Below are 27,952 nucleotides of genomic sequence, written 5' to 3'. Positions count from 1 at the left end.
ATATAGCGTTCCCGTCCTAACGATATCCAATCTGTAACAAACTAATAATTTATATTAAAACCTTTCCTAAATAAACACTCACTCACATAATGTATTTTTGTTACATGTTACTAGTGGATTTTAGATTTTAGTAGCGTATTGTAATGCCCTGAAGAAGCTACAGCTGTAACGAAATCTGGTCGGTGTTATGTTTAAAAAATAAAAGTGATGTTGACTAAGTAATTGCTTTACGTATGTTCACGGAGGGGCGAGTTCCCGGATATGCAGCCCTTATTAGATCCAGGGTGGCAGGAATGAGGGAAAGGATAAGAAGCTCTGGAAATATCCTCACTATGGAAGCCCGCCTCACTCCATCCTCCAGCATTGACGCACAATGGAGAAAAATACTAGCGCCTAATATAGTCACGGCTCCCTAAAGGCTTCAACTTTCTATTATTCTATTATTTTATCATTTTATTATATTTTATTTTCAATTTATTCTGTTTTCTTTTCTTTGTTTTTCTGTTCTATCTTTTTGTTTTTGATTATATATTTCGTTGTATCTCTATATGGAATGTGCGGGACTACACTAACCTCCCCACATACCGTAATAAACACTTTATTATTATTATTATTATTTTATTTTAACTTGTGGTGTCATATCACAAAGTATCTGCTTCATATGAACAAAAACTAACAATTAACCAATCAGTGAATGAAAAAACCCTTATGAACTATGAACGCACTGTTATTTTTCTAGGTTTAGTTGGTGCCTAATTAATTCTACATACCTGTTACAGTTTAATTACAACTTGAATCTCAAATTGAGACCGACATGGAAAAAGAATATAATTTACACTACAGCACAAAATTGGGAAATAAAAATAATAAAAGTATTTCGAATAAATAAATGTCTTGTCACAGCACTCCAAAACTGCATTCTTTATCTACACAAGTTCTTCATGAATATAAGTACCTATTCATCAACTAAATATATATTTGCCTCCTACTTCGGCTAGTCATATTGTACTATGTTTATCATGGATTTAAATGAGATATTAGAAAAAAATATTTGATTGGATATGAAATAATTTCATGGGGAATTTCAAATATCTACCACAGGTAAATCGGCCCCTGTGCAGGGGGGTAGTTTCACCGCCTAGGGGCAGTGGCGTGCATTTGCTCTATGACCAAAGGTGGGCTGTGTATAGTTTCAAGTTCGGGTATAAATTTTGCACGGAGAAAAAATACTATTGCTAGTTTATTAAACATAAATTTAAATTATTGGTATTTTTTATATATTAGTCTCATAATATATTCGTAATGTACTAAAACTTTATCATGAAACCTGTTAATTCATTCGTAAGGCCTGAAATCTCGTTTTTAACCGTAATTACCAATAATTTGAGGAGATTCTTAATAAATTAGTAAAAATCATTTTTCTCCGTGTGTGTTAGATAATATACATCTGAATAAAATATTGAATAACTTCTTTTTTATAGATGTTAGTGACCCTACTTGCGTTGTATACGATGTTTTTCGTAGATTTAAATAAGCTAATAGAAGGGAAAATATGTGATATATTTACATATATACAGTACGTACAGGTACGTACAGCTTTTCAACCTACATAGACTGTACTGCAAATATAGAATTGACTTATAATGGACTGCATTTCCACTGCCACTGCCTAGCCTATGGCAATATAGAATTTACTTTATGGATCGCACTGCCGCTGCTACTGCCTGAACCTAGGAAAATATAGAATTTACTTTATGGATCGCACTGCCGCTGCTACTGCCTGAGCCTAGGAAAATATAGAATTTACTTTATGGATCGCACTGCCGCTGCTACTGCCTGAGCCTAGGAAAATATAGAATTTACTTTATGGATCGCACTGCCGCTGCTACTGCCTGAGCCTAGGAAAATATAGAATTTACTTTATGGATCGCACTGCCGCTGCTACTGCCTGAGCCTAGGAAAATATAGAATTTACTTTATGGATCGCACTGCCGCTGCTACTGCCTGAGCCTAGGAAAATATAGAATTTACTTTATGGATCGCACTGCCGCTGCTACTGCCTGAGCCTAGGAAAATATAGAATTTACTTTATGGACTGCACTACCACTGCCACTGCCTAGCCTAAGGCAATATAGAGATTACTTTAAGGACTGCACTACCACTGCCTCTGCCTAGACTAGGGCAATATAGAATTTACTTGCGACAAATCCAACTCGAGCAGCGACCAAATATGCATCTCTCTTCTCTATCATCCCAACCAAACAGGTCTGCACTTCTGGATTGTTCTCGATTAATCAAAACTTTCTCAATATCCTGTGACTTTTTTCACAAAATGGCGGAGGTTCAATCAACAAAAATTGTATATTTTTTGTCGCGTCGTTCTCGTTTAAAAGTTACGCGGCTTTATTTCGCCGTCGCAAAACCACTTGGTTGTTAGTAAACTGAATTTTTCTAACAATTGATCCTGCCTCGCCTTTCACTAGTTGATTAATGAATTCTTTAGACTTGGACATTGAATAGATTGAACACCGAAAGCTTCCGTAGCTTTATAGTGTACGCATTTGACTCGGAAGTCGGAAGGAAGCAGCTCGTTACACCGGAGCGAGGCAGTTCTAAAATAAAAATCTTTTTTTTTTCTTTGGATATATCTAAGCGATGAAAATTCTTCGTCGAATTCCAGCGCAGGCTAACAAATTTTTACCCTACTGGAAAAGACTTATTCACAAATAAAGAATACTTATTTAAAATAAACATACTGATTTCAGTTGTCTGTGATGCTGTGCGTGATATAAATATTCCTGCGTAAATAACTAAAATTTACTTTGAAATTTTCGAAATTGGAACTCATAATTGTGTGAATTCTATAGAATAAGTTAATTCCGACAAGCGAGAAAGTAGGAATATAATCAGAAAAAACGAAGAAGAAAAAATACTCTTATTCGATTAATTATTCTTTGTTTGAATAGTGTATTTCTTTTGTTTAAATTTTACAGATAATATTTATAGTTTGCCAACAATGTTCATTCGAAAGGTAATTTTTTGACGTTTCTCCAATTTTTCAACAAAATAAATATATTTTGAATAAAATTTACAATATTGGCTTTTTAAATGCAGTGTGATCCTGACGCAAATATTTTATAAATTCTTTCAGCTTCACAAATCCTACAATTATAATATACCTACCTACCGTGATTTTTTGCGGGTCGCTAATTCAGTATAAATGTGAATCTAAAAGTTATTCTCAGCACCGCCCTGATAAAATACTATCGTTCAAATTAAAACTGGTTTGAAATGGCTTTAGGATTGTTTAGTAAGCAGATTTGAATATCCAGGGACTTTTGTATTCCCTGCCTCCTCCCACATTCCCATTTTCTTCATCATTCTCACAACTTTACCCAAATGATACATCATTGTTATAACTTTGATGATGCATCAACCGTTAGTCGTGAACGCTGTATAATTAATGATAATGTATTTATCATTAATTATACAACATATTGTTACTACACTCAGTATTTCACCAGACTACAAGTATTTCCCGGTTTCTGAAACAACCGTTCCCCAATAATTCATCCTTTTTTCCGTCCCACTATTGATGAACACGAAACGGAGATAATTTGGCGGAATATTCATGCGCGGGCTCTTTTTGCATTCCAAAACACAGCAAATATTGTTCCATTACTTAGTTGAACAAACGAAGCTCGCTTATGCAATTCTGTTCATTCCAAACGCAAATGTTTATTAAATAATGAAATATTGATTTTCAAACAGCGATAAACGGAATAACTCCCGTTCGGTTGACTTTTTACGAACTGAAATGTAATTTTTATGTCAATTTATGCGTGAAACGAATAGCGCGAATACACCGAAATGCTGTTTAAACAAACATCCCATTTTCTGTAGATAAATATCGCATATTTCATCGCTTTTGTGGCACATAAATAGTCACCCTTTTCCATTTCCGTGATATTGAAACGGGATAAGAGTTATTTGCTGGCTCATATAAATATGCCATCAGCGATAATTTATGCATCTTTTGGAAACTTTATAAGCGGCAAGGTACCATCTTTCTCCGTTTTCCGAAGGGCGTCTCTTTAAGGAGTGAAATATTAAAATCAGGAATATTGATGGGATTCTTTTTTTAAAAAATGTTTTTATTTTCAGTAGCGTTCGACATTGTTAAAAGGCGATTTTTCCTTCACCCTACCCCGGATTCATAAAATTCTGGTGTGCTCTGAGAAATTCTAAGAAAATCTACAAGATACTTAAATAGATATTTTAAAAAAATTCTAATTTTAAAAAAAATGGAAATTTCTCGAGGACAAATATATTTTAAAGAAGAAAGATATGAAGTTTGTTCAATATCATCATATGAGTTCTCGCCTCTTTCAAGTCAATTCCTCACAAGAAGAGATGTTGTATGGATTCGATATGATGAATATGGATAGCATATCGACTGTGGTACGGTAAAACCTTTCAAGACACAAAACCTAAAAATTTCAGGAGACGATAAATACGAATATTTACGGAATTAGAGATAATTAATAATCATGAAGTTTGTGTGAAAGAGGTAATCTGTTTTTCAAAATTGTGATGTAAAATATTGCAATTCTGTTTAAATTTTGAGAAATTTGATGGTTGAGTAATTTCATGTACGGTATCTTTTTTTTAAAGTAACCTTTATATGCATAAATTATGTTTTTAATTAGCAATAATTTTTTTACCAGGTTGTACTTTGAAATCTATTCTATGTGAAACTACTGAAAAGTGACCACCAAAAATTTGGATAAAAGGTTTTTTACCAAAACAAGTCGATATAAAAAATATCAAATGACACTAGCATATTTTAGATGGGGGCGAACCAACGAACAGTAAAGAATGTGTTTAAATTCAGAGATAATAACCATGAATGAAGCAGAGTTGAGTGACAGTAGTTAACAGTGGTCTCGAAAAGAAAGCTTGCAATCTAAAGTGTCCCACAGGTCTTTAATAGAAATGCAGACGGACTATTTGCAGATACTATTTGGTTTATAATCAAACTGAATCTGTTTATTGACTCTGTATTTGCACAAATTTTAATGTTTCAATATTTAGTTCCAATTCCAAGAAGTTAATTTTACACCGATTATTAAATGAATCAACATTTAGATGAAAACAAAACAGTCAAGGTAGGATTTAATTTTCTTAAGGACCTTATTATTGTCAGCAAAAAGCAAGAAGCGTGTATAAAGCGAAGCATTTATTTTGCCCTAGAGTTCTAGAGAGAAATGACGTATACAAAATCTGGTCCAGACGAGAGAAAGCGGAGCTCTATTTGGTAATAAGATGACTGTATTTTTGGCAGGGTCTTCGATTGTGAGCAAAATAATAATGTGAAAGGAATGGCGTACAATATAATAAACAAATATCGGAATGGGGTGGGATGGCCTATCCCGGGGGAAGGTCAGATGTCTGGCGGGTGAAATGACATTATTTTCCTCGAAGGTCAACTGAGCAAAATTTGAATTGTATTAATTTACTATAACATAATTTTTTTCATTTTATAACATAATGAGAAAATGGCCAAATGAGACCATTTAAGATTCTATAGAGTAAATGTGTGGGTTAAATTAAATTATTCCGCGTTGCGCTTCCTTTCCTGACATCATCAGGGTAGATGTGAAAATGATGCCATACTGCAAGCGTTAATCCTCTTAATGAGGTTTTCTGCTTTTAGTTATTGTTTAGCCGTCATTATTAGACCCAAATAGCCCCGTCATTCTTATTAACTGTTAAAAATATTGAACAAACCATTATAGCGTCGTTTGATTGTGCTTTGAAAATAAAATTTATATTTCAAAGCTCCGTTGATCTTGATAAACAGTTGATTACGAATTAAAAATAGATGTTAGCAAAGACGCAGTGATTCCGAATAAAAAATCTATGCAAGCTGAATGTAGGAATTTCTGGAAAGCATTCATTACATAGGTATTCTGGTTTGAAATTAAGATATATTATTAACAAACATTAATAGACGTCTCAAATAGTTAACCTATCATTTACATGTTCATTACATATCTGTCCAAAAAATAATTTTCCAATCGAAATGTCAGTGGCATAGAAATAAGTTTGTTATTTTCCGCGGAGAAAATTAATACGTTGAGTGCTCCAATACACATTGAGGTCGATGGAAACAAAACATGACAGCCGCCCGCGACAGATCCCGCGAGAGATCTCATGTATTGCGAATTTTTTTCAATTCCAACGTTTCCCTTACATTAGCTATGAGATACATCTGTTTTCTTCATCGCTTTTCTGCGCTCCTGACTTTAAACTTCCCAGATTGACGCGAGTACAAGTTAACCTAGTTCCATTGTTCGCCTTCCATTAAAAAATGCACCATATAGGTACCTAAATAGGGAACATTAGACAAAGTGAACTCTGAAATTCTTGCGCTCCGAGTGTTTCAAAGAAAAGGGTAATTTTATTTTATCTTTAAGGAAACAGTACGAACTTTGCGCAACTCTTTGTTCTCTGAGACTTATGAATGCGAGTCTTTCCGTGTCCATTACATATAAACCCTTTTTTCATCCCCTATTATGTTCATACCAAGGGCTAGGAACTAGAAACATAATCGGAGCGGCGATAGGAACGCCGATTGAATACAAAACGGGGCTAGTTATGTTTTAGTGGTGTTCATTTCTCTGGACCGATTTTTCGGGATTGTTAAAATTGTCGGAAGCTTTTTATATAAATTGGATACTATTTTATTGTATCATGTTGCTGCCAGTATAACTAGAACATACGATTTAACGATCATCGATAAAGAGCCGTGACACATTACGACATATTTCTTGCAATTTCTTTGGAAACATTTTTTTATTTCTTCCATGGGTCTTTCTTCCTTTCTCGTCACATTGCCTTGTTTATTATTTCTGAACCGTCGTTTCCTTCTTTGATGTGTTACTTTGGTTAAATAAAACCATTGTTACAATGCTGTTATTATTTAACCATTTCTACAAATTTTTGCCTTACAATATTGTTTAAATGTGCACAAAAAATGTGTGTAGTATCTCTAATGTTGTAATTGTAAATGTCTTCAATAATTAAATATTACGATTGGAGGTTTTACTCACTAAGTTATTCCAATAATAAAATATTCATCCTTGACTTGCAGAAAAAGTCAATAGATGTAGGACATTAAAATTAAAATAAGACATATTTATCTAAGACACTCACTAAATTGCATTTAGTTTGAGTAAAATCTTGCGATCATGTATAAATATAGTAGCCAATAAACATATACCGTGAGAAAATGAAGACAATGTTGGTAGTTCTTATTCGAAGTATGATACAGGTAAATATGTCCGAAGGAGATAGGGTCCCATTAGCTCAGTTGGTAGAGCTTTGTCCCGGCAACGCAAGGGTTTAAGTCCTAGATGTGACCGTATCTTGTTCCGATTTTTCTGTTTCAAATTTTCGTTTAGGAATCGCTTCTTAGTCTTCAATACTTAAACTATTCATCATTAAATTTTTTGTTGGCAATTTTATTTTTATTAGCTGATTTATGTTAAGTGTTGAAGTCCCTAAACTGAACTAAATTATTAAAAATAATGGACCATTAAAGTTAAACATTTAACCACTGTCAAACGAAAAACGTGAAACAGAAAAGATTCGTTCGCATCTGGGAATTGAAGCCAGGACCTCTGCCTTGCCGGGCTTTGCTCTGAGCTGATTCGACTTCAACTTCTATCATTTTTAACTGTATCATACTTTGACTACAAACTACAAATATTATCTTCATTTTCTTATAGCTCAGAGGTCAGAGCTAGACCGGCGTAGCAGATGTCCAAGGTTCAATTCCCAAATGCGATCGTTTGATCTTTTTGTCTTTTCTGTTTCAAATTTTTCGTTTGAGAGTGGTTAATGTTTTCATTAATATTACAATGTGAGGTTTTATTTAATAATATTTTTTTCCTCAATAATTACATTGAAAAATAATAGAATTTCAAAAAATAGTATCTGACTGGCAACCTTTGATATTCGGTCTCTTTTTTTGTGCCTTAAGGATTTCCCCGTTGGCAGATTTCGTCCTGTGTAGAAAGATACTAGAACGAAAAGTTCTTTGTTATGTTGCTAAGGGTAACCGTATAAACCAGAACATTGACAAAACGGAACATATTTAAGTACTAGGATATGTTGGGTTAGTTTAGATTAGGATAGGTACTTTACTTAGGTTATGTTAGGTTATGTTTGTAGCTAGTATAGTGTAGCTTTTTTTCAATGTTATTTTTTTTCACTGTTTTGTTTTGACATGGAATCATTGTTAATGGGACGGTTCTAAAATGACGAATGGCAATAAAACAGAAGAGTGATAAAATATATTTAAGGTTTGGTTAGGTTAGCATTTTTTCATCATTTTTCTCAATATTCTTTTATTTTCGCCAATTCGTTCAATATTCTAAAGTTCTTACATTGTTGCAGTAAAGCCGGTCTTAAACCTGCTTTAATGTCGTTTACCGTCGCGGGAATAAGTTAAGTTTTTCATTGTTCTGACCTTGCGCAATATTTACACCGCGTTTATAAGTAATGGGCTAAATGTGTGGCAAGGGACAGTCAATAATACCCTGCTGTTTATTTATAAAATAAATAAAAAACAAAATGTTACAAATTTTTACAGTTACAGGTCATGGCTATATGCAGGGATAGAGTCCTTGTGAGAACCCTGAAGGAGTAATTAACTGTTAGTTATATCAGGGCGGGTAAGAGGTGGATAACCTCCAGTTCATGGCTATCCTACGAGAAGCTGCAACGAGTTTAACACAAAACAATATTTATTATAAATAGTATAAAATAATTTTTGTATCTGTGTCTGTCTGTTCGTGTGTTTAGTGCTTCTAACGGATTTTGAAAGGGTTTTCACTATCAATTAGAGAATTTCTTCCGGAATTATATATTTATGGAAAGAAGAGAAAAGTCGACGTTTATCTTAAAATTTACAGCCATACACACAAATTATTCACAACCCTGATTAACCCCGAGTACACTTTTTATAAAATTTTCGATAAACTCCATTTAAATGTGAAGGAGGCTAAAAATCTTGTAGTTTTTCTTGGGTTATGTTCTTGTAAAGTCCAAAGTATGTAACAGAACATATTTATAGCAATTTTAGAATAGATCTATATGCAAGATTGTTAAATAATTTAATTAATGTTCTTTTTTGTCTTGGAATCGTTGCTAAAGTGAGAGCTCTGAAATGGCAGGAACGGAGAAACCTCTAAGGTTTGACGACTTTCCAATACCCTTCCCGTGATCTCGACTGCCAGAAGGGTTGACCCTCGTTTCTTTATCTATTCCCTTTCCCAAAAACCAGGCGTTTTTGTTCTAATTCAGTCGACTGTGTTTTTTGTAACCGAAAAGTCACTCATGGTAAGCGGAGGTTCATTTTGTGTAGGTAAGTTTAAATTAATTTATTTATAATTGTTAAATTTTTCTATACTTGACCAACAAAATAAAAGTGAGGTCACTGTCAACATGAGATTTCGACAAGCCACCCTCGTCTACTGTTACCACTCCTTAAAGCAGAATTTTGATACTTCTTGGTGAAATTTTGCACACTTGACCCACAAAATAATAGTGAGGTCACTGTCGATATGAGATTTCGACAAAATACCCCCTATCGACTGTTTTCACCCCTTAAAGCAGAATTTTGATACTTCTTGATGAAATTTTGCACACTTAACGTTCGAAATAAGAGAAAAATTCTGCATAAAGACCCGGCAACGTCGGGGACTTCAGCTAGTTAAGGATTATCAAAAAATCTGTAATGGGGTCTACTCTGATGACATGTAATTTTAAGGTTTTATTTACACTATTTCCAGATTGGAACGTCAATTCTATTAAAAATTAAAAATTATTCCGCTTTTAGTACTATTGTTATACGCGGACGCTGCCAAGTTCGATTTGTTTAAAAAATTGAAATCTACTGAAGGTAATTTAATTTGCCTTTGAATTGATTCAGCTACTAAATACTGCCTCCGTTGTCTTTCTGTAAAATTCGGTTCTTTTGATTTCGTTCCAATATCCGGTCCCTTTTGGTTAGTCAAAGGGCTGTTTTCGCCTTTCTTGTCGAATCTAATCTAAACGGAGTCATTGAACATATCTATAACCGAGTATGTGTGTATATGTGATGGGCCAGGGACGGCATACTAGTTCTTGAAGTGGGTCAGAACAGATTCCAATGTTGGAAAAATATATTCCTATAATACAACGCACTAATGTTTCAAATTTTTCGTAACAAGTGAATCTATCGAATCCCTAAGTTATTTTACTTATTTTTACTCATTTTATACGAGCATGAAGGTGATGCTTGGAAAATACCTGTATATTTAAAATAGGCAAACTTAAAAATTTTTTAAATCCATTTCAAACAACTTTTCTAATCAGGGATACACAAACAGCTATACTATACACGAGTACCTTATAAAGGTTTACTCCAAATTCCTGTAATACATACTACTTTCGGTCAAAGATATTTTAGGTTAATTGCAAAAAGATTGTACAATACTCTTCCAAAGAACATAAAAAAATGTGATGCTCAAACAAATTTCAAAAAGAACATTTTATTTTGGATCTAATGTAATAATAGGGCTTTCACCGGTGCCCTCACAAAAATTCGAAATTATTGATGTTACATAAATATTGAGCGATTATATTATTATATAAATGTAGGTATATTCATAAATATTTAAAGTAACTTTCAAAATTACTGCCTCAACACAAGTTAGTCACGAAACCTCATTTGTTCTATTTGTTACATACTACCTTTGTGTATTGTGTCTTTAACTAAGATACAATACACAAATATACAATTTATTATTATTATTTTTAGTATTAATCTGAGCTCGAAACATTCACGTTTTTATTATTTCAACGCATATTTTATTTATTCACGTCTGATTTAGAAGCACTATCACAGTGACGGTCGCCAATTTTACAAATCGTATAGTTCATTGTTAGAGACTCTTAGGACGGGTTATTTCACAGATCAACTATTTAAATTACAAATTTAAAAAAAGTCAAGTTTCGTTATTGTCCAAGTACTGTGAAACAACGGGCTCATGGAAAAATAATAACGGAACATGAAAAAAACATTCACTGATTTTTACACGTATACTGCAAAAGTAGAATACAAAAGGTTCGTTACGTTCAGCCTGTGAGCATAGCCGTAAAAAGTTAGATCTTATTAATAATGATGAAACTAAATTCAAACTTTATTCAGGTGTCATCGAAAACTGTCGCTTGTCATGGGTTCGCCATTCCTGGCATAGGTATTATTAACCTGTATTCAGCCTTGTAGGGCTCGAGTTTGGGGGTGTTCGTAAGTTGGCAGTATTCGGCGTATTTGGGGTATTACCCTGGGCCCTGTGGTGCGTGTCCCCACTTAACTCCGGGCTACTGAGGTCAGTAAAGTCAAAACTTTTAATATTTAACCTTAGGCGACTGTTACATAAGTTTTTTGACCGACCAGACCCGCTGGGCACAAATAAACCCTCAATTTTATTCATTTGTTTACAAACTGGTGTCGGTAATTTTAAGCTGCTCGAATGAAATACTGCTTTGTTTATCGATGTTCCCAAAAACGTGAGTGTTAATATTCCCCGAAGGTTTTATGATTTTATTTTTTGAACAATTGTTTAACATTATAGATACATAAACACTCAGTTTATAGCGCTGGTGATGAACTAGGAAGTTTTATAATTATACATACATATTTGTAAGATTGTAGGGCAGTTATTTAATATAAAATACCGTGAATTTCGGATGGGGAGATCTAAAAGTAAGGTTGACGTAAGCGTAATAAACATAACTAGCAGTTAAGTTTCTGCTAGGCCCTGCGGGCGGCACTTAGTTGGCTTCGCCCATTTTAAGTGATATTAACAACAGTTACATTTAATAGATAGATATTAGGTTATTCACAGAGAGAGGGTGAGTATATATTGTTAAAACATGGAACAGGAAGGAGTTAATGAATAATAACATGCTAAATTTACGCATAGTAAGAATGAAAGTTGTTTGAATAAATGAAATTTTACGTATTTGTGATGGATTATTTCAAATAAAACACTTTTATTGACTACATATCTACAATTGATATTAACTGTTATCGTACCTAATATAATTAGCACATAGGAGACTTTCAGTGCTTAAATATGTGTTACAACCGTCAATGTCTATAAGTTGAATCAATATCGTTTAGTTTGTCACAATTAAAGATAGTTATAACAAAGTTGACTTAAATAATAGATTATTACTTATTGATTAATTGTACCCGTGTTTATGAATAAAAGGAGGGTAATTGTGCGATGAGATTGGCAGTCGGTTTAATCAAAAGGTGTTAATTTTACTCCAACTGTTGGTAATTCTTTACCTACAACTGAACCGTGAATCACGTACACAAACGCGAACATCTACGCATTTCCCCGAAATCGGACGAAATTTCAGCAGTCAATATAGGTAATAGATGTCGGTCCTACACGATCGATATCTGGCAAGGTCGATAGCGCGATTGACTCCGATCCTTGGAAGGGAAGGTTCAATCCTCAGCCAAATCAATATTTTAAAATTTTAAAAGACATTTTAAAATTTGTATATATATTTTTTTTTTAAGTTTCTTTATTCGTTGAAATTGTTTATTACATGCATTGAGGATTTTTCGACCACCATGCTTGGCACATACCCGTGTTATGGTAAAATACTTCATTTTATTTACTTATATTTTTAACTATGATTTTAAAACTCTTTTCCAGGGTAACAGATATATGCAGATAGCTCTTTAGAAAAACAAGGAGATAATTAATTCAACGTTACCCCCTGTGGCCAAATCTTCAAAAGCGTTCTTACTAATAATTATAATGATACCCGCACAAACATTTTTATTACTTTAATATATTATTTTTACGGTTTTAAACGTAATAATATTTCTTTAATTTTATTCCTCTTTCACATGTATTAAATGGGATAGTAACTACGACAGTAAGAAAAAGCGAGTCATTATTATAATTCTTCTTAAAATAATAATTACTTCCTGCGAATTCGGTATTTTATTCTGAGGATTTGCGAAGCCTTATTCCATTGTAAGTTAATTTCTTTTGGGAAATCTGAAAAAAATAAAGGTTTTGCTTAATGATGTCTTACTTCTCGGTAAAAAGCACTATTCATTCTGAAACAAAAAAGATTTTAGATTAAAACTTCTCTTACGTATTATTAAACTTTACATCAGAATTTCCATTCAGCTGTTTGATATTTTAAGACGTTATCGCAAGCATAGTTTTACATATTTTATTAGATCTGTGGTTATTATATAATGATGAGTTACGAGAAATGTAATATCACAAATCTGTGGAACTGTTTTCTTTAAATATTAATATTTACCTTTTCTAAATAGTATAAAATAAAGTCGCCATCAGTATGTGTGTTTGTGCGCTTAGTTCTTCTAAGCTACGCAACAAAGTTTCATAGAGTTTTCACTATCATTTTGAGAATTTTTTTCGGAGTGTTTATATATATGATTCATGCATATTATATTTATAGAAAGTAGATATAAGTCGATTTTATGTAATCATGTCGTAAAAATTTTTTTTCGGACGCTTACATTACTAACGCTGGTTAAACCTTATGTGATACCCTGCAATAATGTACTACGGAATTGTGTATCTTAAAAGGTCTACAGAAAAACACTTGATTGTATATGTCTATCTCCTAAGGATAACCCTTAGTAACGCCGGGTACACGTCAGCTAGTACGAGAAAAAAGGAATTAATAACGTGGTGGAATTAAAAAAATACTACATAACCCCAAAATAATCCTTCGGTTCGCACGCGTAGATTTATTAAAAATGAACATCTCCATATTGGATACGATTTGAGATTTTCACTGCTAAAAGTATTATAGTGATTTATTTTTGGGTATTATGCCGTGTTATGTATGTTGATTTATATTGTAAATCCCTTAGCATTTTATGGATTGCTGGTGGACCCCATCGCTACTGCCAATGTCTTTCTCCGGTATCTCGGACTTCTTTCACGTGTTACTGTTAAAAAACTACATTACATCCAGAGATATTTCCTTAGTATTCCTCGAGCGTCCACGACTTCTTCTATCATTCAAACTCTTTAAACACTCCTGGCACTAATAAAAACAAACCTTGAAATTTTCAGCGATATCGGTCGAAGAATTTTCGAGTTTTGCGACAACAAACTTGAACATTTTTATATATTAAGATTTAACTCTTTCATGTTTTGACCGAGGCTAGTGCATTTTAAATAGGTAAAACTTAATGTTGGGAGGAAAGAGCTTCACAGATGCACTCTTAGAGGGCAGTGCATAGAGCTTGCTTGGAAGTCCGCAAGATGGCAGCGAGTAGCCAGTAGTCGCCAGGGCCAGTGAGAAGGCTCCCAGACAAACTTGGTGTTTTCAGATCTCATTTAGCCAGCTCATAGTTAGGTCGACTATTGAGTCACCATTGTAATACGCGAAGTATTAATAAATCCCTGATTTAACACAAAGAACCTATTATTTAAAATCACATTCCACGACGAGTTGGAGAACTGTTTGTGGGAAATCAACACTTAACATCGACCATTTTGCTTATTTTTAAAAGATATCTGTGTAATTTATCATTCTAAACTAACACTGGTAACTATTTTCTTAGCACATTTGTGGCTTCAATGTAGTTCAATGAAAAGTCAATTAACACTGTCAACTTATCTTTAAGTGTAACACTAAGTTGTCGTTGGTCACACCAATTTTACGAGATAAAGCCAAATATCTACACAGCTGTCGGTCAGTTTGTTAAGTAAAACCAATCATTAGAAGAAATTTAAGACGAATTTTCCGAACACCTTCCGAATTTTGAGAAAAGAAATGAATTAAGGTGGGTGGAATGTAGAAATTATGGTTGATAATAAAAATTATTTATCAAATACAGGGTGTCCGGGGGGTAAAGTGCGATAACTTCAAGGGTGATTTTACATAATTTTCGAAGTAAAAAAGTTTAATTAGTTTATTGGAAATACCAATGTTTTAAGGTTGTTTCTAGGTTTAATGTTGAATTTTTTGTATGGGAAAATAAACATTTTTTTTACTTGTGCCATCATGTAGAATCACCTGCCAAAGTTAGCGCACTTTACCCCCAGACACTTGGGGAAGATATTCGCAGTATAACCGTGATGAAAGATCACCATTCAGAATCCAAACATAGCGGGAAATGGCTTTAGCCGTGTTTGGTAACCAGATTTGAATACCCGGGTGTTCCAATCCTAATTCACAATCCTATTCTTATTTCCTCACAACGGTGACCGGATAACTCACCAAAGTCATAATTCAACACACTTTATTTCACTTTTCTAAGGTTTATTTTATTTTATTAATACAAGACTTAGAAGGTACATATGGTTTTTGTGATATTTCACCCTCCATGCTAGGGATGACCCTGTGTTATGACGGGTGAAAGGTGTTTTGAATAGACAATGTGTTGAGTTATCATGGAACCCCTCACAATATACCACATTTGAAAACGCCATTGCCCCACTGGCTCCAGACGGTTGGGAGAGGTTGTGCGATATTCACATTTAAAAGTATATTTTTGAAAATGATGGGGGGGATTTTCAAGGGTTATCTTATCACTTAGCGAAAAGAGAGTCCTTATGAAAGTGATGATTATTTCAGGCCGAGTGGCTGCCCGTGGCACTGAGGAGCTGGACGGGCGTGCAGCTGGTGTACTCCGTGGGGCACTACACATGGACGGCAAAGGGATTCACCTTCGGCGCCTCCTACCAGTTCAACGACGACGCCCTCTGTGGACACCACACCGTCACCACGCACTCGGGTAATATATGATATCATACAGATTGAGGTGTTTCCCAGAACTTTTAAAACAGTGTCATCAAATAACCAAAGCGCAATTTTGCTTTTTTTACATTTGAAATGTCCCCAAAGGCCAAATTAAAGGCCAAATTACACCTGCCGATTGCTTGGCCGAGTCAACAGCTTTGTTACTCGGCCAAGCAGCTTATTGGAGATTAACGATGATCATATGTCATGTAGAAGTGTAGACGAGTCAATTAAAATGCCGTTAACGCGGTTTCGCGATGGAAGAAAAGATAAAAATTAAGAGTTTTACTTAATCCTATCTCAAAATCTTAAAACGTCAAACGCTCCTAAAAAAATTTAAATATTCTGATTGATGAGAACGTGTGAAGCACTTACGAGTATTTGAGTATGCAGGTGAAGGTGGTACTAGATCGAGTCATTTGGCTTTGCTTCCATCACTGTCTCGCCGAATCACTTGCCCGCTACTAGGCTGAGCACTGATTGTACTGATCACATCAGCAGAGCACTTGGCAGGTGTAATGCAGGCTTAAGCAAGATCGGATTGTGTCCCAAAACTGATTTTGCTTTCATGACAGTCCTACAGAAGTGTTTTCTTTCTTTCAGTAATTACCACAATGAACTTAAACCCTTACATATAAAAAGAATATAGCCTTAAATTAAATTTACTTGAACAATTAGAAATCAGTAAAATAACCAATGACCCTAATATAACATTCATTAATAAAGTAAGGAAAATTTAAAACTTAGTATGTTCACAAAACCTAAACAATATAACACATTTAAATAAATTAATAGCGGCTACATCATTATTAAACAATTAAGATAACATTAATGTGGGGAAAACAGACTCCAAAATACCCCCACAGAATATGAAATCTATTGTCACAATTATTTTATCAGTAAATCGATTTAACCAGTAGTAAATAATTTTAAATTGGGAGGGGTAAAATAGAATCATATAAATAAGTCGTCTAAACGTGGTTAAAACCACAGTTTGAAAATGGCCTTGAAAGCCGGAACAGCTGTAAAAATAACAAAAACCAAAAAATACTTGCAGAACTAAAGAATTATATCATTAAATTTGATTTTAATTAAATTAAAAGGAGTTCTACGAATTAAACACAAAAACAATAAATATATTGAAATAGTTGTTCCAACTCTGTGTAAAGTGCGAAAGGTTATTTTTGGGGAGTGTACGAAAAGGTTTGGCCAAACATACTCCATGTTTTATTGCATTACCAATTAGTAAGTTACGTGGGGAAAAGAATGAAGAAGGGGAAAAATAAATCATTGCCTTCACCGATATCAGATGATATAGAAATGAATAATGAAATTATAACTATATCTAAATAGACTGGGAAACGTGTTTGGGGTTGGTACAGGTAAGGCGAGGAGAATATGTTGCCATAAATAATGAATAAATAATACTCATAGCATTTGGATGTTAGATTTTTTTTTTTTTTTTTTTTTTTTTTTTTTTATTATTTTAATATACATCATATGGGTTACATTAATACATACATATTTTGCAAAATATAATATTAAGGTTCATATATGGTCATGTATACCTTATCAGAAAAGAGGAGCTCTTGTGCCTGATAAGGGAGCCACGATTCTTACTTAGATTCATAATTCATAATGAGATATAATAATAAAAATATAATAATATATATTATAATAATAATATATATTTATATTTTTATTTTTGTTTAATATAAGTTTTTTTGGAAAAAAAGTTTGATTTTATTTATTTGTTCTTGTTGGTTCGTAATACAGCGCAATTCGGAAGGGAGATTATTGTAGTTTTTTATGGCTTGGTAAATATAATGGTTTTGCATTTGAGTTGTTTTAAAGATTGGCGTAATAAATTGATTTCCATTTCTCATGAGTTTATAAAATTCTTGATATTCTGTGTTATTTTTTTCTTTACACATTTTTATAATGGAAGTTTGCTTAAATATATCATCAATATTTGGTACTGGAAACAATTTAAAAAGCAATTTTGTTGGGAAAGTAGAGTTTTTTTTAAGTATTACTTTTATAATAATTTTTTGCGAGACTTTTACTGAGTTTAGGTTGTTTTTATAAGATCCTCCCCAACCTATGATTCCGTAAATAAGCAGGGAGTGGACAAGAGCATAATATACATTTTTTAGTATTTTCACATTTAAAATATTTCTTAACCTAACAAATATATATATACATTTCCTTATTCTCTTTACTAACTCCCTAATATGGCTTTTCCATTTCAGATTTTCATCGATGATCACACCAAGATATTTGATCTCAGAAGAAGAGTTGATTACAGTACACATAGGATTAAGTAGTTGACAGTTGATATTGTCACAATTTTCATCATGGATTATGATATTTACTTCGTGTTTAGGTATTTTTTGTAGTGAAAATAATACATATGTTGTTTTTTTAGCATTAAGTGTGAGTAGGTTATTATCAAACCATGATTTTAAGATATTAATACATTCATTTGCAAGTTTGTTAACTAGTTCCCATGTTTGACCTTTTATTAATAAAACAGTATCATCAGCATAAGAGATTAATTCACCTTTGATTTTCTGTTGGAAAATGTCATTTACATACATTAAAAATAGTAATGGTCCGAGGACCGTGCCTTGAGGAATGCCAAATGTACTTGTTAGTGGTGTACTAAAAGTTTGGTTTAATTTTACAATTTGAGGTCTCTCTGTTAAGTAGCTTTCTATCCATTTAAGGGCTAATTGGTCAATGCCATTTTGTTTTAATTTTAATATAAGTTTTTCATGGGAAATGCTGTCAAATGCTTTCTTTAAGTCAATAAAAATTCCTATACATTTATTTGATTTGTCCAGGGTACTCTGAATACTAGATGAAATTTTTGCAATGGCATCTTGGGTACTTTTTCCCTCTGTGAAACCGAATTGATTTTCATTTATAATTTTGTTTTTATTTAAGAATGCAGTTAGTCTTTTTTTAGCAATTTTTTCAAAAATTTTCGATATATTAGATAAGAGTGAAATGGGTCTATAATTAGAAATGTCCTCCGGGCTACCGGACTTAAATATTGGAGAGATTATGGTTTTCTTATACGTGCTCGGGAAAACTCCTGTCTTAAAGCTATTGTTTATAATATGAGAGATTGGTGTAGAAACATAATTTTTAATGATTTTTAGTGTTTTTACGGTGAGACCGTCAAATCCCGGAGCAGAACCACCTCGCATTTTTGATATAATTTGTACAATTTCAGACGGATTGGTTGGTTCGAAGAGTTCAAGTTTAGTTTCTATATTCGGAATATTTTCAATATACATATTATTTATTTTTTTCACGGTAATTTTTTCTGCTAGACTCTTTCCTATATTTGCAAAGAAATCATTAAAAGCGTTTGCTCCTTTTTTAGGTTCTTCAATACAGTTAATTATGTTATTGTTTTGTATTACACTCTTAATAGTATTACTTTTGGTTTTTTGTTTATTTTCCATGATTTCATTGATTATATTCCAAACTTTCTTACTGTCATTTTCAGAATCATCAAGTTTGTTTTTATAATAAATTTCTTTCGTGTTTTTTATGAGCGTGGTTAATTTATTTTTGTATTCTCTAAAATGAACATTTAATTTAATGTCTAGTGGTTTTTTTTTTGTTTCTTTATAAAGCCATTCTTTGTGTCTTATGGACACAACAAGCCCATGTGTTATCCACGGTTTGATTTTACGAAATTTTGCTGTATTTCCTTTTGGAATAATTTGTTTTGAATCATTTATAAAGTTTGTTAATCTATTTTCAAATATTTTACAGCACTCGTTGACGTTTTCACTTCGGAGAATATCTAACCATAATTCAGATGACAATTTATTTTTCAAAGATTCGATATTAACAATAGATATTTCTTTCTTATTATTAGCAGTTTGTCCGCAATGTTGGTTTATCGCCTGAGGTATTATTGGATTGTAATGTAGCAAAGTCATGTAATGGTCGGTAATTGAGGTTTTTATAATTCCCGAGTTTAAATTATTTATATCCTTGATATTTGTGAAAATGTGATCAATGCATGATGGACGTTGCCCATTGACGTTTCTGGTGTAAGAGTTAATACACGACACATAATTCAATTCCGCCATCATATTTAAGTAATTATCTTTATCGTTCGATGTATAATCGTGCGATATATTTAAATTAATGTCACCTAAAACTATTGTATTCGCGTTTCTGTAGTTTAATAACACATGTCTTAATTCTTCTATAAACAAACCTACAGTAGACGAGTGCGTTCTGTATAGAGAGATAATATCAATTTTTTTGTTATAACACTTCATTTGTACGTGTAAGCAGTTTGTTCCATTCACATTAATTTCTTCCTCGCACAATATGTCACAATTATTTTGTAGGAACATAACGATTCCACTGTTTTTGTTAATTCGGTTTGTAGTAGATACACAGGTATATCCCGGTATATAGTACGCCACTTCGCCACTTGAATGTGTTTCCGTTAACACAATGCAAGCGGGCTTCCTGAGATCATTATTTACTGTTGTCAAAAATTCATCCATGTTTCGTTCCAAACTTCTTATATTCATGTGTAGAATTAAAGGACTGAGATTGAGATCGTTTTGGTGGGTACGATATTCTTGATAGCTGCTATATGTTTTTTCGTCAATATTATTTTTTTCGTCTAGTGCGTTATATAAAAATTCTGTCATTTTTCTTCGAAGTCTATTCTGTCTCTTGCTACTTTCAGCATTTTATTTTTGTACGGACATAAGTTACTGAAAGCTGTGTGGTCTGTTTTATTTTTCTCGCCATATTTCTTATTTTGCGATGTGCAATTTGCACAAACCGGTGTTTTTTCTCTTTCAGGGCATTTAGCAAAAGTATGAATTCCGTTAGATAGAATTCCGTTTTTTTTTACTTCGATATTATTGCGAGATAAGATTTTTCGGAAATCACACCAATTCCAAGTATAGACTCTGGCAACAATAGCACAATCCAAAAGATCGTAAATATTTTTCCCAGAAAAATTCTATTAATGAAGTTACGACAACAAAAACGAAAAGAATTGTTTCCACATGTATTGTATTTTGTAAAGTATCCCGCTAGTATTTTACCTTTTCTTTTCGGTATAAGGCAGGGAGATTTCCGACTCAACCCCAATTAGCCGTGGGCTTTGTGTCCTTTAACTCCACCATTTTCCCGTACAATAAATCCCTCAGAATCTTTATTGTACATGTTACATGAATCCAAGAATTATTTCCTCAGTAAGTGGCTAATTACGCATTGTTCGGGTTATTAATATTTCTTTCTGCATGGAAATTAATGCCCTAAATAAATTAACATTTTATTAAATAATATAAAATACTTAAGAGTTAACCTTTACAGGCAGTAATTACATCATTGTTAATTTGTTTTATTTGTGACAAAATTTCTCGACTAATAAAGATTATTTTACAATCCTTTGGGATAATATAGGCGCGATATTATTTTATATTATAAGAATAGAACAACTGCGAGTCAGTCGTCAATCAACTTTGCTGAAAATACATTAAATCTTCATTTTAATTTCTTCACTTTGTTCTGAATATAATAATAGAGCAATTGCGAGTCATTCGTCAATCAACCTTGCTGGAATCACCTTTAAATCTTTTTTGTAATATCTCCCACTTTGTTCTGAATATAATAATAAAGCAATTGCAAGTCAATCAACCTCGGTGGAATTATCTTTAAATCTTTCATTTAGCATCTCCCACTTTTTTCTAAATGTTTATATTTTTATATATACACACACATATATATATACACACATTAATATACAACTTTTACAATCATCTTCTCTTCTTCTTATAAAGTAACTCCTAACAGCTATACAATTAACAAATATACTGAATATAATAAGTTTTTCTGACTAACAATGTACGAGACATTGAACAAAAATCCATTCCGTAAGTTTTAAGCTATATTAAAGTTACGAGTTAACTATATGCAAATTTAACTGGAAATTTACATGATTTCTTTAACTTTCAAGAAGGTTGATTCATTTTGTTATTGTTATATGATTTCAAAATGTTTTCTTTTGTATTACTTGTTTTCTAATTCAATATTTTCTCTTTTTCCAAAGGCGAAATATATTCTAAGAATCTTTCATCTATGGGAACAATAAACAATTTCTACCATCAACATTGTACGTGGATCCTGGACTCCAACGTGGAAAGACAACTCACTATTGAAATCTCAACAAATCAGGTAAACCATATTATTTTTATCCTCAAATTCAATGGAAATTTGTCTAAAATTCAAACGGCTGGAAAACCTTTTTGTTTTGATTGAATGCTGCTATTTTAGCATTCTGTCAGCTTTAATTCTACCTAGCTAATGGTTTTTCGATTCCATTGGATTTTCTGTGCAATAAATTTACTAATTACAATTGCTGAGCTTGGGGCTGTCTGCATATTTTGTCGACGCACTACTATTCACTATAAGTCTATTCATCGAAAAACCCACTATTTGAAAATAATGTATTCAGGGTGCTAGACTGTAGCTGCTTTTATGTGAATACTATCTAAGAGTCACTGTTCTCCAATATCCGTAGCCAGTGAGACTATGGCATCTCCAATGATTGGTTTACTTTACTTATAAAACTACATACGGCCTGTACATAGTTTTGGATAAGGGTAGGAAAATGGAAAAGAGCGAATTCATTAGTAAAATAAATTTAAAATCTTACCATAGAAAACTAGGTACTCCTTTAATAAAATTTTTCGCTAAGAATGGCTAAGCTACTGATTTCATAAACCCAATCATTCCCCTATGCATACTGCACGCCTACTACTAGATTTATAAAATTTCCATATTTTTCCGCTTAATAAATGCAGACACAATAAAAACAAGACTTTATTTAATAAGAAAGGCAACGTATAATCATGTCATTATTTCGCTATTTCAGTTGTATTAATTTAATATCTAGAGGTAACGACAGATGGCACTGATATGCTATATTTGTTGGCCGTCGCAATTTGTTCGGAAATGCTCTGCCTATTCAGACACTAATCTCTTGAACCCAAGTACATATTGTTTGCAGTCTTAAAAAGTTAAACATTAAATACTGTGACGTGAGCGACATTGGGCGTACTTAGTTTCTGCTTTTCACACGTTATAGTGCGCGGTCTCGGTACGGTGCGCATTGCGCTGCGATTCGTAGGTGGAACTTCGCGCGTATTTTTTAAATTTTAAATTGATTTCTTGCAATAAGTTTATAAATTTCAATATTATTCATATTTGTATGCGATTGAGGCATTGTAGGCAGTGCTTATGTACCTATGTGGAATGCACGCCTCTGCACACAGCTTCCCTTTGATCACGAACCACTGGTATCAACATTTCAATCATTTTAATCTTCCCATGTTATTTCTGATTTAGTGCCCTCATTGTTATATAGATAATATAGACAAGGAAAATTAATCTATTTTATATTATCCAAATATGATTCTTCAAGACAATATCAACAAATTATTAATTTGGTGTCATTACATTAAAATAGACTTTACTTAAAAATCTCAAATAGTTAGATTTTCTCGAATAAAAAATCTAGTTATTTTTTATTACAACATTGATAACAATGCTCCTGAGACATTAACACAAATCAAAGACTTAGGCATCACTTTTCAATCAAATCTTTCATTTGTTAACCACATGATAGAAATCTCTATTAAGGGATTAATAATGTTGGGATTTATAACTAGGCTAACCAGAAATTCAAACAATATAAAGTGTATTAAATTGTTATATTTTGCCTATGTAAGAAGTCAACTTGAGTACAATTCTCCTGTCTGGAACCCACATTATAATACACATGTACAAGCTGTTGAAAGAAGACAAAACATATTCTTAAGTTTTATAAATTTTAAAATTTGTATTCCAGCTGAACTATTTTTTAAATTATATGAATATGCTCAAATTGTCAGACAGAAGAATTTTTACTGACTTGGTATTTCTATATAAAATTCTAAATGTTTATTGATATTGATTGATTGTTTTTGATTTAGTTGATAGTCTGGTATTGCTAAAATAGATAATTGATAAGCTTCCGGATTCCACAACGTAATACTAGAAGTCAGGATTTATTTCAGTGCAAAAATTCTGGGACTAACTACCATATGTATTCCTCTCTGCCCAGAATACTAATGGGGGGAATCAATTATACCAAGTCTTTGGACATCTTCAATTTATCTTTAAACAAATATAAAATGTTGTTAATTAAGCAATTCAGTTATGTACAATAAATAATATATATTTCTTAATATTCATATATAAAAGCCTCGAAAAAGGCAGTTAATAAATACATAAATAAATCATAATAATATATATTCAAGAGATAAATACATATGTACGACAAACCGCTAAATGCAACAACATCAATTGCTAGAACAACAATCCACAACAAGACGCGACTGTGGACCAGTCACCAACAAATCTCCTTGCGAAGAATATCTTTAAAAAAATCTCGAGCACTCTGTATGTTAGTTTATAGTCTCATAACAGTGTTAAACTAAACATACGTTTTCATCCACCATTATTTCACGTTACAATTAAAATTCTATCACAGACAACTGGTATGATCATGAAGTTGTTTCTGCTAGAATCCGTGTTACTTAACCCGCCTAGAATGTTTGGGTTGCAAATCGTGGTACATTTAACTCCTTAATATATGTTCTGTAAACATGGTGGAGTATTTGTATTCCTCGTCTGCAGAGTGGAAACAATGTTCTGGAATTCCAAATATTTGGTTCACTTAACAATATCGTCAGGCACAATAAACTTCTCCAGCCGCCCTACTCCAGTCTCTACAAGCTGTACAAACTAACTTTCTCAGCGAGCTTAATTGTTTATTCGCTAACGCATGCAATTCCGAAACTCTGCGCTCTGCACTCTACACTGTGCAGATTTCATTTGAGTGCAACTACTGTACTTTGCGCCAGGCGAGAGAAGGATAGAAAGAGAATGTCAATTAAAATCTTTGATTATGGGAGTACAAGCTGAAATAACTTGAACTTTTTGGCTGATGGCAAGATTGCCATGAAATTGGTTTTCTTTCATGTTAAATAAATAAAGTTTTTAAAACTAGTTTTCCACGTTGATTCTTTTATAAATTATTACACGGCTTCACAGTGGTTTTTCAAAAAAAACATCTTTGTTATTTTTCACAAATAAATTGGAATCGATCGATGAAGGTTTTATCGTTCATGTCTGTAACTTTTCGTCGTTCCCAAACGTGACTGCAGAACTCCAATGAAAAAACAACAGTTTATAGCGACTAAATATTCTTAATTTGTTGTTCGTAAATAAGCGATCTGCAGCCGTGCTCGGATACGATGACAAGTTATCGACATCATCGATAAATCCTTGCTATTCAGATAACCTAATGGAGGGTACCTAATTAAGATGCGTGCTGAAAACAGATAGGTTGAAACGTCTAGAGAATCAAAAACTACATATTTAATAATAAATTATTACTACCCGCGCCTTCTGATGTCCTGTCAGATGGTCAAATGGGTTCAATTCCCGTCGGCGGCGTTTATTTTTACTCGGGAGATATTTTCGATTTTGTATTAATACAGGCGACTAATTATTGCTTATAATAATTTATTATCCTTTTTTCTATGCATAAAAACCTTGTCTTATAAACATTAGTTTATCATTTAAAAAATAATTAAATATTTAATGCCTTTTATAATAATAAAATTTATAAAATGTAGTATTTAACGCCAGGCTCCTGCTGAAAAGCTCATTGAAAATGATAAGAAAAATTGTAATGCATAAAAATATAGTCATAAAGAAAAGTAATTTTTCAATTAGCTTTAAGTGTGAAAAGTTGTTTTCAAAAAAGCATCCTCTCAGCAACGTATTGAAACAAATAAGAGATGATCCAAGTGCCTCTTGAACTAAGCCTCTTGACCTGTGCCCCGCACTCAACTGTGGATATCCCATTTGGCGTGTTGTCCCAACAAACTGACGATGCGTTAAAATGTTCCGGAAACTCAGTGTCGCTACAAGAAGTTCCACAAGACTCGTGCAGCCGAGCTTCTACCCACATTGCTGTAAAGTTGGTCCTGAACCTAATTAATGTACCAGGAAAGGATAGCTTTAATAACTTGTCTCGTTATCCTTCCTACCTACCCCTGTATCAACACCACCTCCAATACTAATATATATCATCAGCTATTTCCGTTCTCATTATAAAAGTTCGTTGAAAAGCAACTCCCTAATCAAAGGTTCGATTTATTCTTGCATTCGTTTACTTTGTGTGCAAGTTTAATGACGGTGCAATGGACTGAAGTTGGTTTTAATAACCGATAATATTCAATCTTAAGAATGGTTGTAAATTATTGAATTTGAAATATAAATTGCAGGTTATTTAACGAGCTTTCACCTCAGGATTGGGTTCGTTAAAATGGCCATTTACTGTTTCGTAACTCAATTATATATTCGTAGTGATAAATTAAATTTATTTATATGAAAATGAGAATTTTTTTCTATATTTAATCAAAAATGATCGATGTTGGAATAAAAAAACGGGCTTTATAACCAAGAAAGCATAACTGACTAAAATTATTTTCACCTCAAAGATAATGGTCAAGAATTGCATAAGCTTATAATAAAAACGTGCACTAACCTTTTCTAGATCCCTTCCTGTAATTGTAAGGTTTCGCTTGGCCCATGCAATATGCGCAGCAGATTTTTGTCTTTGTGAGGAGAAGAAAATTGTTCAATCTTGCAGATGCCGAATTTCAAACACCAGTAGTCGACAATAGACACCGAAAAATCACAAGATGCAAACAGTTCTATTTTTTGAAACATACACTAAAACCATTTGTCATGCATTCGGGTAAGTACTTACCAAATTAGTGCACATTAAAAGTACATAATGGCAGGAAACACAATCTTTGAGGTACTTATTATTTAAAAGAGAAATTTTAAAACTAACCGAAACAAAAATTAATTAAATTATGGTGCTAAAGCAATAAACATGTTTCGAAACCAGTGGTTTTTTGGTCAGGATAAACGATTGGTAATTAAGTAAATAAATAAAGACAAAACATTATTTAACGTGACGCGGAAACCATTGGTTTCGAAACATGTCGAACCTTTTTGGTTAAATAATAGTTTATACAAAGTATCTTATTTTTATATAATTAAAATGACGCCACAAATTAATTTTGCAAATAATGTTGAAGTAAAATTATTTTCCCAGTCAATAATAAATATGCTAAGAAAAAAACTTGACTAAAGTTACAAAACGTAACCCCTTGCATTTAAAATATATTTTTACTGTAATATACTATCGCAGACTCATTAAAAATCACAGGATAATATAATTCTAAGTAATTATCAAACATAATAGGTAGGATACCTACTGTATCGCTCGTCTGAATCTCATCCCTCTGCAATGAGTTCCAATTTTGAAAATGAAAAATTCAAAGTAAATTAGAGGTAATTGGACCAGAGTTACGCAAGAGTGACACAACCGAAATTAGTACTTTTTTTGTAATAAAATAAAGTGACTTACCATTTCAACGAGGGTACTTACATTACGCAATAGTAGGTTAATACTACCACCCTATACAGCGCGTACCGCTCTGGGCCCCGCAAACAAGGCCGAATTATCGATTTACGGCTGCAAAAACATTTTTGTTTCTTATTCTGATCAAAAATGCTTGACAGGAGAGTACCTTAGAAAATACCTAAATAGGATTACTTATGCTTGCAGATTGCCAAAAACAATTTTTTCTGTATTTAGAATTAATGAGATAGGTAAATATGACATATAATTGTGTTTAAACTGTAAAATTATTATAACGTATAAAACTGTTCATTTTTACATTATAAATATGTGATTCTTTTCTCTTTAGTCTTCATTTCCTTAGAGCGGGGTCGCCAAGACTACCTGAAAAGAAAGCCCTCGATTTAAAAGAGGAAAATGGAGAATTACAATTAACGTTTTTATATTACTTATAAGTAGGGGTACGTAAATTTCGCCAATAAAAAATCGTGATTTCGCATTTAAAAATCTCAAAATAGAAAATTTCGCATTTAT

At 32.8% G+C, this 27,952-nt stretch overlaps 1 protein-coding gene across 1 annotated transcript in view; it reads left to right on the top strand.

Annotated features, from left to right (window-relative positions):
• The window catches only part of LOC149424941 (uncharacterized), a 460,249-nt gene that overhangs the window by 400,127 nt on the left and 32,170 nt on the right, over positions 1-27,952 (top strand). The window contains exons 15-16 of the mRNA XM_089646910.1: positions 15,709-15,868; positions 21,980-22,104. Of these exons, the coding sequence (XP_089503036.1) occupies positions 15,709-15,868; positions 21,980-22,104 (285 nt within the window). The remainder of the gene's footprint in view (positions 1-15,708; positions 15,869-21,979; positions 22,105-27,952) is intronic.

The sequence above is a fragment of the Hesperophylax consimilis genome, chromosome 3, assembly GCF_061612785.1.
Source record: "Hesperophylax consimilis isolate HC1 chromosome 3, BYU_Hcon_1.0, whole genome shotgun sequence".
Lineage (NCBI taxonomy): Eukaryota > Metazoa > Arthropoda > Insecta > Trichoptera > Limnephilidae > Hesperophylax > Hesperophylax consimilis.
The sequence above is the reverse complement of the archived record's forward strand: the minus strand, read 5'-3'. Positions and strand labels throughout refer to the sequence as shown.